General features: G+C 28.0%; 1 protein-coding gene across 1 annotated transcript; it reads right to left on the bottom strand.

Annotated features, from left to right (window-relative positions):
• Window positions 1-5,863: 5,863 nt before the first annotated feature.
• Window positions 5,864-13,764, bottom strand: LOC105249000 (tropomyosin-1). The gene is made up of 7 exons (XM_011254126.3): window positions 13,602-13,764; window positions 9,319-9,606; window positions 7,090-7,223; window positions 6,805-6,993; window positions 6,647-6,722; window positions 6,344-6,476; window positions 5,864-6,255 (listed from the first exon to the last, which is right to left on the bottom strand). Exons 2-7 carry the CDS (start codon window positions 9,556-9,558, stop codon window positions 6,173-6,175), a joined length of 855 nt encoding a protein of 284 aa, XP_011252428.1. The 5' UTR covers window positions 9,559-9,606; window positions 13,602-13,764; the 3' UTR covers window positions 5,864-6,172.
• Window positions 13,765-14,322: the final 558 nt, after the last annotated feature.

The following is a 14,322-nucleotide window of genomic DNA, read 5'->3' as shown; positions in this document are numbered from 1 at the left end:
AATTAAAATTGTATCATTATGTTAATATACATGCAACTAGTGAAACTTTTATTGTAATAAAGATGATAAAATATATATATATATTTTTTTCCCTATAATCTTAAAAGAAATTGCTATTGAAAGAGTGCTCGATTGACAGAAATTTTACCATTGAAACACTTAAGCTGCAATATAATTTGATGCACATAACTCACGATATATATGATGTATATCTAAAAGTACTTTTTTTTACTTAACATTAAAGCTATTAAAACAATTAATTTGAATTTTCAATCTGTTCAATCAAAGATAATAACATCCTCTTAATATTAATTATAATTATTGAGAGAAATGTTCAAATTTTTATAAAATAACACCCTTCTCTTATTTACATAGCAAGTATGTATTAAAAAATGGACATGAAAATTTTTTTATTTAGTGGAGTATTTGTAATGTTCTTCTGGAATGCTTTTAAAAGTGTCTTTAAAATGCATTTATTATATATGCTATGTGCTACAACAGTTGATTTTACATAGTATTTGTATCATTGTTACATTGATTTAGTGATAGGACAAATTGTTTATAAGCATATAAACGTGCGCGTAATCGCATCATGTCTTTGTAACATAGACGTACATGTTTTCCTTTTTTTTATAAGTAACCGCCTTACTATAGGTTTACTTATTTATATTGAGACTATATATTTATTCATATTTGTGTGAGGGTGTGTGTGTGTGTGTGTGTGTGTATGTGTGTTAGGGCTGTTTCAACAACTTTTCAAAGATTCGAAGCTTCGAAAGTCGAAGTTAACTTCGAGAATTTTCAAAGCTTCGAAAAATATTGGCAAATTCAGAAAATACATCAGAAAATATATGCTGAAAATATTGTAAATAAAAGTAAATTAATTAATATATTTACACAAAACAATTATTTAAAAGAAAAATGATTAAAAACGTATTAGATTATTAAATTATAAAAAAATTATTAGAAATCAAAATTTTTCGATATATTTTCCAACTTGAGATAATTGCATCCTTTTATTCGGATTTCGTTATATAATTTTATAAATGTATCGCACGATAATATAATTTTCGAAATTTCAATCTTTGAAGATTTTAATATCAAAGTTTGATTATTGAAGTCTTCAAAGTAAATTAGCAGCCCTAATATATATATATATATATATATATATATATATATATATATATATATATATATATATATATATACACAGGGTGTTTCATTTTAAACGTCCCAGGCAAATATCTCGAAAAATATGGAAATTATGAAAAAATGTTTCCGACAAAAGTTGTATGGTTTCGAGGGGGCCATAAGATAGTAACATTGGTTTGACCTTGAACAGTCATTTGAAGGTCACCTTCAATTTCTTAAATGAAACCTACATTTTCTCATTACATATTCTTGTAGCTTATCTCGAGAGCTTTCCAAAACACTATAATAAATTATTTTTCCATGAAGTACTTTTTGAGTTATAAGGCTTGAAATTATTTCTTAATTTTACATAAACCATAAAATATATTGTAAAATATTATTTTCGATTATTAATCTTATGTAAAAATAATAGTAATATAAGGCTTGAAATTATTTCTTAATTTTACATAAACCATAAAATATATTGTAAAATATTTATTTTTCGATTATTTTAATACTTTTATGTACAAAATAATGAGAGGAATCAATTAGTGTAAAGAAAACATACAGTTGTTTTTAAGAAAAAATATGGAATTGTTAATTACAAATTACATATTTTTTCTTAGAAACAACTGTGTTTTTTTTACACCAATTCATTCATCTCATTATTTTGTACATAAACGTATTAAGATAAGATAATCAAAAAATGAATATTTTACAAGATATTTTATGGTTTATGTAAAATTAAGAAATGATTTCAAGCCTCATAACTCGAAAAGTACTTGATGGAAAAATAATTTATTATAGTGTTTTGAAAAACTCTCGAGGTAAGCTACAAGAATATGCAAAAATATATAGGATATTCCATTTAAGAAATTTAAGATGACCTTTATGAGACCTTCAAATGACTGTTCAATGTTACTATCTTATGGCCCCCTCGAAACCATACAACTTTTGTCCGAAACATTTTTTCATAATTTCCATATTTTTCGAGATATTTGCCTAGGGCGATTAAAATGAAATATCCTGTATATATATATATATATATATATATATATATATATATACATTTTATAAAAATTAATTTTTATGTTAACAGAGACACAGTGAGGATTTATGATAATATTTCCTTGTAATATATAGGACGTATTATATATGTATTATATAACATATAAGGACATGTGTAAAAGAGTTATAATGATTACTTGTGTGATGCTGCGATATCTTATAAAATGCTACAACTTAAGAGAAATTCTTTTTCATCTTAACATATATAATATTTTCTCAACTAAAAGAGAATTGTACTATTATACATATATATGTAAAAAGGATACATCATATTGAAAAGGCGTAATGCTGCTAAATCAATCTAACTCTTTATACTATTGATAGCTCATCTGTGTAATCTGTTTCATTACAAGTTCTGTATTCAAAATTAAATAATAAATATTGCAAATACAGGCATTGTATGTATATCATTAATGTATGCTACATCATTTTCTCTTGCATTATTAGTTCTCTCTCAGACTTAAAATGAATTTTGTGCTTTAGATAAGATTGGCGTACGTAATAAGACTGGCTTTCTTCTCTCTAATGACTTTCGCTTTTTTCTAATGCGCAATTTATCCGATTTTTGCAGCATTGGAAATGCGTGTAGTACAACGATGTAATCCTGTATAATATTAGTCATTTGTATAGACCAGTCATGATGTTATGTGCAATTGATACATCAAATAGTCTAATGTTTTGATAATGTTAAAAAAATAATTATATAATAGTGTATATTATACATATAAGTTATGATGATTTATGTGTGTGTAATTTTTGCGGTGTATTATTCGTAAGAATGATAGTTAAATAGAGCGCGTGAAAGAAATATCATACGGTTCATATTTCAAGAAGCAAGTCGTTATCGATCGAAGAATCAAATCTGTTTATGCATGTCTGTCGGTTGATGAATATTCAATGTTATACCGTTCTCGGCATACATTGCCATTAAAGGCAGATAAATGAAGTGAATCCTTTCAAGTGATGTGGCATCTTTGAAGATTTTCTTTTTTATGTTTTATTTTCTCATTTTTTTTTTCGTTTACACGAATGTTTGTATAAATATCTATTGAAATATTTCTATTATTATTACATTATATATCTGTGTACTTTTTGTTTGATGATAAATATGTAAAAGACTTAAATAAAATAAATATATAATAAATATATAAAAGACTTGATAAACTTGACGAGGACTTTATCAGAAAATATTAGTAGCTCATTTTTCGAATACTTTTATGCAAAAAGACGCATTTCCATGAGTATTCTAAAAATTATTTGAAAATTGTATTGTCATCACTTGAGAGATATTAAAAAGAGAGTATGCGTGTACGAGTCATAAATTGCTATGAATGTGGCTTTGCCATATTGCCTGCTATATATAAATTAACTTAGAAAGCGCACATATTTATTACTACAGATTATATTGCAAAACATCACAGATTAATCAATGACTGTTGTATTTGATCTGATTTGTTTTTCCTTTTTTAAACACTTTTTTAATCCTTACATAATTGGCATAAATTAAAAAATAGTTTTCTAAGTATCTTGATGAATGTATTAATCGTGTAATATATTCTCTACGGCAATGCATCAAAGCGCTTTCTTGATGTAATCAAATGATAACGAGATATTTTTTACAATCAGTTATAAAAGATAGGTAAAATAATAAGACTAAATATAGTTTTTAGACGTCTTTTTCAGATGCGACGAGATGGACGAATTTTTTGTCATAATTTTGCGAATAAAATTTTTCATCAATGTCAAGTATGTATCGAGGAAATCTATGGAAATGTTACAGCGCGTAACATCCGTATAAACATGTATTTATTTATGAAATTTGCAAATACAGGGTAGCCCCGAACGTTCCAGCCAGACTTTGACATCTTATAGGAAATTTAATTCTGAACAAAAAATTTCCTATAGACATGGGTCGAAAAATGCTTCCTTAAGAAGTTATCGCTCAAAAACCTCTGATGAAGGAAGAGCAAAAGGTGAAAAAAAATGAAATAAAAAGAAAACGAAACTAAATAAATTTCTTGAAAAAACCGATAAAAATAAAAAATAAAAATCTTTTTCTTTTATGAAAATAAAATAATTTTTTTTAAACTAACTTTATTTTATTTTCAAAAGAAAGATTTTTATTTTTTATTTTTATTGTTTTTTCCAGAAATTTATTTAGTTTCATTTTCTTTTCACCTTTTGCTCTTCCTTCATCAGAGGTTTTTGAGCGATAACTTCTTAAGGAAGCATTTTTTGACCTATATTTATACGAAATTTTTTGTTCAGAATTAAATTTTCTATAAGATTTCAAAGTCTGACTGGAACGTTTCGAGGCCATCTTGTATATGCGCGCACATATATGTTATGCGCATTCTTATCATAGTAATACGATATTCAGTTCGCTTTGTGCATGAGTACACAATCTCTTCCTTTTTCATAATCGTAGATTTCCATCACCTTTGTATTCTTGTGGCATTGTTAATGCGTTAAATTTTTTATTTTTTTCTCTCTCTCTCTCTCTCTCTCTTTCTCTCATTTAGAAAATATCTATGTTATTATATGAAGATCTCGTGCTCTTTATATGTCGTAAAATGAACTAAGTATCATTTGACCGCATCATTTAGTTCTGAATGAGTATATGTTCATTGTTTTGATAATTACGTTCAAACAGTGATGCATAATGTATATTAATAATAATAATAATAATAATAATAATAATAATAATAACAACAATACTGTGTCCGAGTTTACTCGATCTAATCGTTATGGCATAATATTTAATTGCATATGTATAGTCATTAAAATCATTGTTATGCGTTTTTGTAAGAATTTCTAGATCAATGTTGTATAAAGCTCATAGATTGCACAAAAATTGTACTCATGTGATTCTCATTTATATGTACATAATAAACAAAATAGATGATAGCGTGCAAAATAAAATATGGTCGATGACTTTGGAAGTTATAGTACAAGACGCGCGAAATTACTGGATTTATATGCCATTGAAACACGATATACGTTCTGTATGTACATTTATTAAATAATTAAAAAATAAACGTCATGAAAGAAAATAATTGTATCTGAAAGACTTTTTTTTTTATATCTTTAGCAGGGTTGGGTAAGTTTATATATTTTTTTTAAACTAAATTAAGTTAAAGTTAATTTGTTAAAAAATTAATTTAGTTATGTTAAAAGTTATACAAATAAAAAATTAACTCAATAAAAGTTACGTTAAGATTAAATTAACCTTAGTTAAGATAAAAGTTAAAATTTTGAAAAGCATTATTTCACTTTATATTATAAATTAGATTGTAATTTTAAAATTAGATTACTCTAAATAATAATAATATGAATCATCAAATAAATTTGGGGGGAAAGTTAATAAGTTTAAGTTTAGGTGTTTTAAAAATAACTAGTTAAAGTTAAAAGTTAACTGTTTTTAAAATAACTAAGTTGAGTTAAAAATTAACTTTTTTTTTAACTTTTAACTAATCAACTAGTTATTATACAACCCTGATCTTTAGTCGTATGTAATATTAGAAACTTTAATCTAAGCCTTGGCATGTTTTAGACGCTATTTTAATTATATTTAATTTGCTTATCACTATGTGTGAAATAGCAGGAAATTAATATGTGAAAATATTGATTGCTTTGCGCAGAAATGCGCTTTTATATTGGTTCATTGATTTTATATTATTGTTTATTGAATTTCTCTTAATCTTTCGTACACAATAATGTAACAGAATAAAATTACGATCCGCTCACATCGATAGAGCTCCATCATAATAATAACATTAATTACAAGGATAGCGACTGTGAATAATAAATGATTCACGGTTTATCCTTTAGTTATGTCTCTTTTTTTTCGTCGAATGATAATGTAACGAGCTGTAACATTGTTTGCGCAAATATAGAATATCGATTTTTTCAATCAGAAGGTTTAAAACAATTATTAGACACGCGAAGCATAATGGCGAGATAGTAAAATAATCTAATATCCTGCCAATTCGGCGAATGTCGAGTCCATTTCGTCGGCCAGCGACTTGTATCTGTCCTTGTTTAAGCCCAATTCATCTGAGAGAGGAAACAAAATGAGTTCAGTTTCATTATTTTTGTGCAAGAGAGAAAAAAACAAGAGATATTTTTAGTAAAACGAACTCACCTTCGAGCCTATCGACCTCCTTCTGGAGCTTCTTGACGGTCTTCTCGGCAAATTCGGCGCGAGCTTCAGCCTCCTTCAATTTGACTGTCAAGGTCTTCAATTGACGCTTGAATTCCTCGACTCGTTGATTGGCCTGGAAATATTTACAGAAATTAGCATAGATTATTTTTCAAAATTTTCAAATTTATTTATATATTTTCAAAATTTATTTATATATTTGCAAAAGGAATTATGGGAACACTTGTTTTCCAGCGAAATAGTCGTATAAGAAATACTATTACTACATTAACAATCGCACTGTACCTTTTCTTCAGATACTTCCAAAGATTTCAAACTGTTACCGACGACCTTCAATTCTTCTTCCAGTTCCATGATCTTACTATGAGAGTGAAAATAAAAATTGTGTGATTTGCAGCCTACTTTTTATCCTCGCATTAAACATATTAGCACAACGATCTTACGCTTCACCAGATTTCACGCGATCCTCCGCAACTTCGAGTTCGTCTTCAACGAAGGCCAGCTTACGCGATACTTCGTCAGATTTTCCATCAGCGTCTTCCGCGAGCAGGCGAGCTTCTTTCAGTTGATTCGTCAATTGATCCATCCTCTCTTCGTCCTGTTGCGCACGATTTTCCAATACTTTGCACATACTGCAATTATATCGTTATATATCTCATAATCTGTAGGAATACGCAGCTTGATAATTACATAGTTAAATTACATACAATTAAGTTACATATAGTTACCGGCTGGATTCATCGGCGGCCTGCGAAGCTTCAGTCAGTTTAGCGCTTGCAGTGTTTAATCGTTCCTCCGAGCGCTCGAGGTCCTCTTCAATGAGCTGGACCTTGCGATTACGGGCGGCTACTTCAGACTCAGCCTAAAAAAATTAAATGTATAAAAATTAAAATTTTCATTGATAAACCTTTTATTATTATTATTATTATTATTATTATTATTATCAGGGTTGGGTAATAACTAGTTGATTAGTTAATGACTAATTGATTTTTAAAAGTTAAAAAAAAGTTAAAAAGTTAATAATTTTTAACTCAACTTAGTTATTTTAAAAAAGTTAACTTTTAACTTTAACTAGTTATTTTTAAAACACATAAACTTAAACTTATTAACTTTCCCCTCAAATTTATTTAATGATTCATATTATTATTATTTAGAGTAATCTAATTTTAAAATTACAATCTAATTACAATTTAATTTAATATAAAGTGAAATAATGCTTTTCAAAATTTTAACTTTTATCTTAACTAACGTTAATTTAATCTTAATGTAACTTTTATTGAGTTAATTTTTTATTTGTATAACTTTTAACATAATTAAATTAATTTTTTAACCCATTAACTTTCCAGACAGCACAGGACATTCTATGGACATTCATTTTATGTCCATTCTATGGATATTCATTTTATGTCCATTTTACGTCCGCACGTCCATGGATATAAAATAAACGTCCATCGTACATCCGATTTAAGACATCTGTTAATGGTCAATATTTGGACGTCCACAAGATGTCCGGTCTTGGAGGTCAAAGTTTCTCACGAGCACGCAAGCATGTATTAGTTCGTTCGTTTACCGCTACGCGACGTGCGATGCGCTATCTTTCTCGTATTTAAGTTTCAGTTATGAGAATTATATAAAGTTTCCAAAAGGTAACAAATAAGATTAAAAATGTATTGTTCAATTTAATTTCTGATCTAAAGCACGGGTTTCAGATATTAAATTGATTTTATAAGTCGGACAAGTAAATGTCCGGCAAATAAACGAAAATAATTTTTCATTATCTATTTAAGATGTAAAGTGCAATATACAAGTATAAATTATAAATAAAATTGTTATATAACATTTTTATGTAAAATTTTATATGAAATAGATAAATTATATTATTATTTAGGGATTGAAATATATATGTTTAAAAATTATGATATGTTTAGATCATAAAGGTTGTTCTTTTTTCACACATATAATACACATTTTTTTTAAATTATCTGTTTTATAATCGTTTTGTGCAAAAAAAGTAACATTTAAATAATATGTGATATTGCATTAATGTATATGCGATATAAATTTTCTTCAATAAATGTATTGCTTAAAAGAATATATATTTCATCTTTTTAATATGTAAATTCAAATTTTGTATGTAATCCCTTTTTCATCTCGTTATTACATCCATATAAAGTCCGTTTTGTATATCTGTTATTGCTAATTTATGTCCATTAGTCGTCCAGCGGATGTCTTGAACACGTCAGGGATTAAATTATGTCCACCAATTTCATATTTAGATATGCTATGGATATCCACTGTATTTGAGGAACATAAAACGGACATTTATGGATATTTTCAATATCCTTCAAGGATATTTCTAGAATATTTTATGGATATCTGTGTGCTGTCTGGGTTTAACTTAATTTAGTTTTAAAAAAATATCAATTTACCCAACCCTGATTATTATCGATCTCTTTAGATTTTAATTGTTCATAATGGTTAACATGAATATTTAATATCAAAATAATGTGATAAAAGAAAATTCAAAAGTATAATACAGCGTTTCGCGAAGAAACCAACAACCAACAAACTTCTAGAATATATTTTAAAATTTATTATAAGCAAAAAAGTTCATACAGATTCCCCAGTAGCAGAATGACGTCAAATGACGTCTTAATAACGTCTTAATGATGTCATAGACGTCTTTAAGACATCTTTAGACGTTTTTAAGTTGTCTTTAGACGTCTTTAAGACGTCTTTAGACGTCATCTTGCTACCGAATTAATTAATTCGATTTGATTATCGAGGTATGGAAAATTTAATTGTTGTCAACTGTATCCTGATCTGTATCATAACTCGATTTCCTGATTTATCAAGAAGTTAACTTTTTTTGCTTAAAATAAAACTCTAGAAGATATTTCTAGAAGTTTATTGGTTTTTTTTTCAGAATATTCTATATGGATCCGAAAAAAGCTTACGTTGGTAAGAGATTTCTCGCGATCTTCGAGATCCCTATTGGCTTGCTCAAGAGCTTGCTTGTTGGCCTGCAGATCACCTTCGACCTGAGCTAATTTTTTCGTGAGGTCCGCAACCTCCTCGAGAACTTTATCCGCGCGCAGATTCGCTTCCTTTGCCTGCCCTTCGCAGGTATCGGCCTTATCCATAGCATTATCCTTCTCAATCTTCATCGCTTGCATCTTCTTTTTGATGACATCCATGGTGGCGGCTTTGTTTTGAGGACTGTCTCAACGGAATTATTGAGTTTCCTGAAAATGAAATATTCCTATGTCAAATTCCATATCGATCATCATAATGAGTCATGCTTTCGCATGCCTATTTGAATCTCAAGTTTGAATTGGAGGTTGCATTTCTGAACATATGCGCACTCGCGAATCATCATGAATCCTGCATCATCGAATTCTGCAAAGCTCATAATTCCGGCGGCTGATCGCAACGCATAAGCACGAAGAGGAGCACGTATCAAGGCGTCTACGGAAATAGCATCTACAGCCCGATTCTATAAATATGTGCTATAACGACGGCGGAGTTCTGATGCCGTGACGGCGCAAGAAGAGGCCAAAACGTAACGAGTGTAACCCAGAAGAACGGGCTTTACTTGGCCGCCATCGCCGACCGACATTCGATCTAACCGACGAGTATTAATAGCATTTTACAAAATTTTGGTGAGCCCTCCGTGATCGTGGCCTCCTCGTGCGGATTTTGCGGGTCGCGAACACTTAAAAAAATAGTTTTGCAACTATAGTAACAAATTTCTAGATGCGAAACATTAATTGAGATAGATAAATGATTAGCAAATACTGTAATATTATATATACTTTGCACTAGGGTTGGCATGTTTTAAACAATGTGTTTAAAACTGTTTGATTAAAACAGTTTGTTTAAAACAGTGTCCATTGTTTTAAACAGTTTTTGTATTAAACTGTTTTAAACTATTGTTTAGAACCGTTTAAAATATCGCAAATAAAATATATGATTATTTGGAAAAGAAATTGTAAAAAAAAATTAAAAACAAACAAAAACTAATAGATGTGTATGTTGCAAAAAAGTTTTTGTTTTAGTGTTTTTAGTTTTTTATCTATATTTATGTAACATATAGATATAAAAATATAAATAATAAAATAAAAATGATAAGATGGGTATTATTTTAGCAGAATATTTATTTTTGGATATTAAATAACAATCAATACAATAAAGATTACTTAGAAAATATTGACTGACTTTACATTTTACATTTTAGCATTTTAAATTAATAGTACATAACTCATAGCAGGTCAGTAGTTCTAAAAAAAAGTTCTTCTTTTAAAAAGAAGAATTAAGATTTTTTCTTTTATTTAAAATTATTTTTCTTTTATTTAAAATTTATGTGAGTTAAGCATGAAGCTTAATAAGAATAGGAAAGGAACCAAAGTATTATATATTAAATATTATTAACTAGAACTTTTTTTTAGAACTACTGATCTGTTATGAGTTATGTACTATTAATTTAAAATAATAAATATAAAATGTAAAGTCAGTCAATATCTTCTAAGTAATCTTTATTGTATTGATTGTTATTTAATATCCAAAAATAAATATTTTGCTAAAATAATCCCCATACCCACCCATCTTATCATTTTTAATTTATTATTTATATTTTTAATAGCATTGTCAATTTTGACAACGTTTTTTACAGTTTAACACTAGCGAAAAATTTAAATATTTACACAAATCAAAGCTATTAAGTGGTTTTTGCTTGTTTAACAACATTTGCTTGTTTAAAACATGCTTTTTTTTGTTTAAAACATGTTTTTTTTACTTTACTTAAAAACACAAATAAAACAAAAAACATGGTTTAAACAAAAAAAACAATGTTATTGTTTAAAATAAAAAAAAACAAGTTTTTTGCCAACCCTGCTTTGCACTTAATCAATCTAAATGATAGAAACAAAATTTATATCTGAACAATTAGTGAAATTTAGGAAGAAAGTCTTTCCATATTAAAGCATATTTATTATAAAGTTTGACTGTAGTACACAGAAAAATTTCACAAAGATCGTTCTAACTGTAATATCAAAACTTAAAATATCCAATGTAATAATTAATATTTGGCGATGAGATTTAAATTTTCCAGAAAATATTGCTAGAATTTGCTATTATAAATTTTACATATTGCAATTCTAGCAGATATAAAAAAATAACGCTAAATTTTTGTTATAAGAAAATTTCTTTATTTAGGAATCTATTTATATTAGCAAAACATTTTTTTAAGTGAATTAAACTCGTTTTGCAACGACATCTAACATCTTTACAGAAAAAATGCGTACATTTTTGTGACATTGTAAAAAAATTAATCGCATTAAGATAGGAGAATGCCACGTAATCAAAAAATAATTTGTACAATTTGTTAAACAGATATTATGATGCAAATTTTTAATATTACTTGTAATTTTATACGTGCGATGTAAAGTAATCGGAGTTAACAGGGAAGATTTAAAACAATCAATCTGTGCATGAAAGACGTTAAAACAGAAATACCATTAAAAAAGCTGTGTATGACAATATAATATTTTATATTGATTTTCATATAAAGCTTGATTTTATATAAAGTTATCTCCTGTTATATATCTACGTGTTATGAAAAATAACGTGTTACGAAAATGTAGTAAGCAAAAACGAGAGAAAAAGAGCGCAAGATCACAAGTTATTTTTAACGATTTATTCCAAAAATTTTTTAATTATTGATAAAAATTGATCAAAATATTTATAAAATTGATCAACATATATTATTTAAAATGTAATATTTTTAGATATTCCGAAATATTAATAGCCTGTAAAAGCCAATGATTATTATTCAATGTCAGTATCATCATACTTATTTCCTTTATTATAGAGAAGAATAAAGAAAAAATAAAAAATAAATATTCGCATGTACGTTCTCTATTACATACACTATTGATACGTATACTACAGATAATCATGTTTTTAAAAAATGTAACATATATAGTCAACAAAATGTTTAATGTAACAAATCAATATATGCATTATTAACAGTTACAGATTCTACTTACGACATTGTTTTCTGTTAAGCCCGAAAAGAAATTATCTTGAAGCGTTAGCAGAGCTATTATTATTTAGCAACAATTACAAAAGCTCTTGCAAAGCTGTCCGAGTCTTCGAAATATTGTGGATCTTCATGAATCGTCTACGTAAAGCCTCCTGTAGGAAATTAAGCTCGTCCTTCGCCTGATGTGAATTTGAATATAGATCAAAACAGAAATCAGATGAATTTATCCATCATATCAATATCAAGTATTAAAAATAATGCGTGGATGGATCATCGATCACAAAAACGGATTAATTTTGAGTTACCAAAATTCAAAATAATATTGAATAGGGTTGCACGAAATATAAAGAGATTAATCCTGATATTGTCTTGCCTTATTTTGTTTTGAAATTCAAGACGAGATTAAGACAAGATTTTCAATTATTTATCAAGATAATTGAGCCAAGTTTAAGAATTTCAAGAATCATGATTTAAAAAAAATAATATATATATATATATATATATATATATATATATAAATTAAATGAGAAAAATTACACTATATATTTAAGACGAGATTTTTTGCTACAAAGATTCATTCAAAAGCAAGATAAGATTTAAGTTTTCGAATATTTTCAATATCAATACAATATTTTTACTTGGAACATTGTCTTGTGCAACCTTAGTATTGAATCATTTGTAATTTTGAGGGATTTTTTTCTACATAAAAATTATATTTCTGCACTTCCAAATGGACCTCGTGTTTTAAATACAAATGCTCTACAGTCGTGATCTTTGACCGATCTCCATCATGATGATCGACGCAATCTGATCTATCCGCGCGCGCAGAGGGGTTTCATTTCTGAAAATACTACTTACTTTGGCACTGCCAAATATATCGACGAGTCGCTTAAAGCACAAATTCCGGTATTAAAACTCCTTAAAGTTTAAGCACCGATTAGTTTGCCACTCTCGGATATATATGTATTCTTGATTTATCCTTTGATTTATTTATCAATCAATAGTGATCGCCGTCCTCGTCAATACTTCTCCAATCGTTCTCCAATAACCGATGAAAGTTTATTCTGCATATCGCTGCCACACATTTTAGCATAAAGCGTATAAAAGACAAAGAGGCATACAAAGAGAAAGAGAGAAGAAAAAAGCAAAGCGTTTTCACCGCAGAAAAAAGCATATTATCGGAAATGATGCACTTACCTAACTCGAACGATCTGAACTGCGCGAAACGAGTATCTGAACGGAGAGGGAATGGAAAAGCTGTCGGACGAAAACCGCGCGCGTGTCGCGGGTGGGGATCCCAAAAATGGCCCGCCGCGAGCCCCCCGTAACACGTTTATTTTCTGCTCTCGCGGAGAGACGATCTGTCGCACCTTCGTTCATCATGATGGAGCGCACAGTATCATCGGCGTCTTGCAATTGACAAACTGTCAAAACAGTAGGTGCTATCGAAAGTATTCATTTACATTCCCAAATGAAATAAGCTTTAGGACTATTTCGTATTTCTTGTTAAATCAGTTTATATATACCTGATATATTTATTTTTTTGTGTAATACAACTATATAATGCGACATTTAATGTAACAGTCAATAAACTCCCATCTTTCATAATGCACAATAGGAAAAATTTCCTTTTAGAAAAAGAAAATATATTACGTACTTTTTTTTATGAGTCAATTAATATAAATCAATTAATATAATTAATGCGTATTAACAGAAAATAATTGAGATCTCATTTGAAAAAAGAAAAACTTTTTAAAGAATATAGAATATATTTAGACAAAATGTTATTTATAATTATTTTTTATTTATTATTTTTCGTAACCCATGTCTATTGAAACAAAGAATGCCACTTATACAGACACAAGTTATACAGCATGTACAAGTGTTTAAAAATATTTACAAAGATTCAGATATATAT

Source organism: Camponotus floridanus, unplaced genomic scaffold, assembly GCF_003227725.1.
Source record: "Camponotus floridanus strain SB8 unplaced genomic scaffold, Cflo_v7.5 scaffold36, whole genome shotgun sequence".
NCBI lineage: Eukaryota > Metazoa > Arthropoda > Insecta > Hymenoptera > Formicidae > Camponotus > Camponotus floridanus.
The sequence above is the reverse complement of the archived record's forward strand: the minus strand, read 5'-3'. Positions and strand labels throughout refer to the sequence as shown.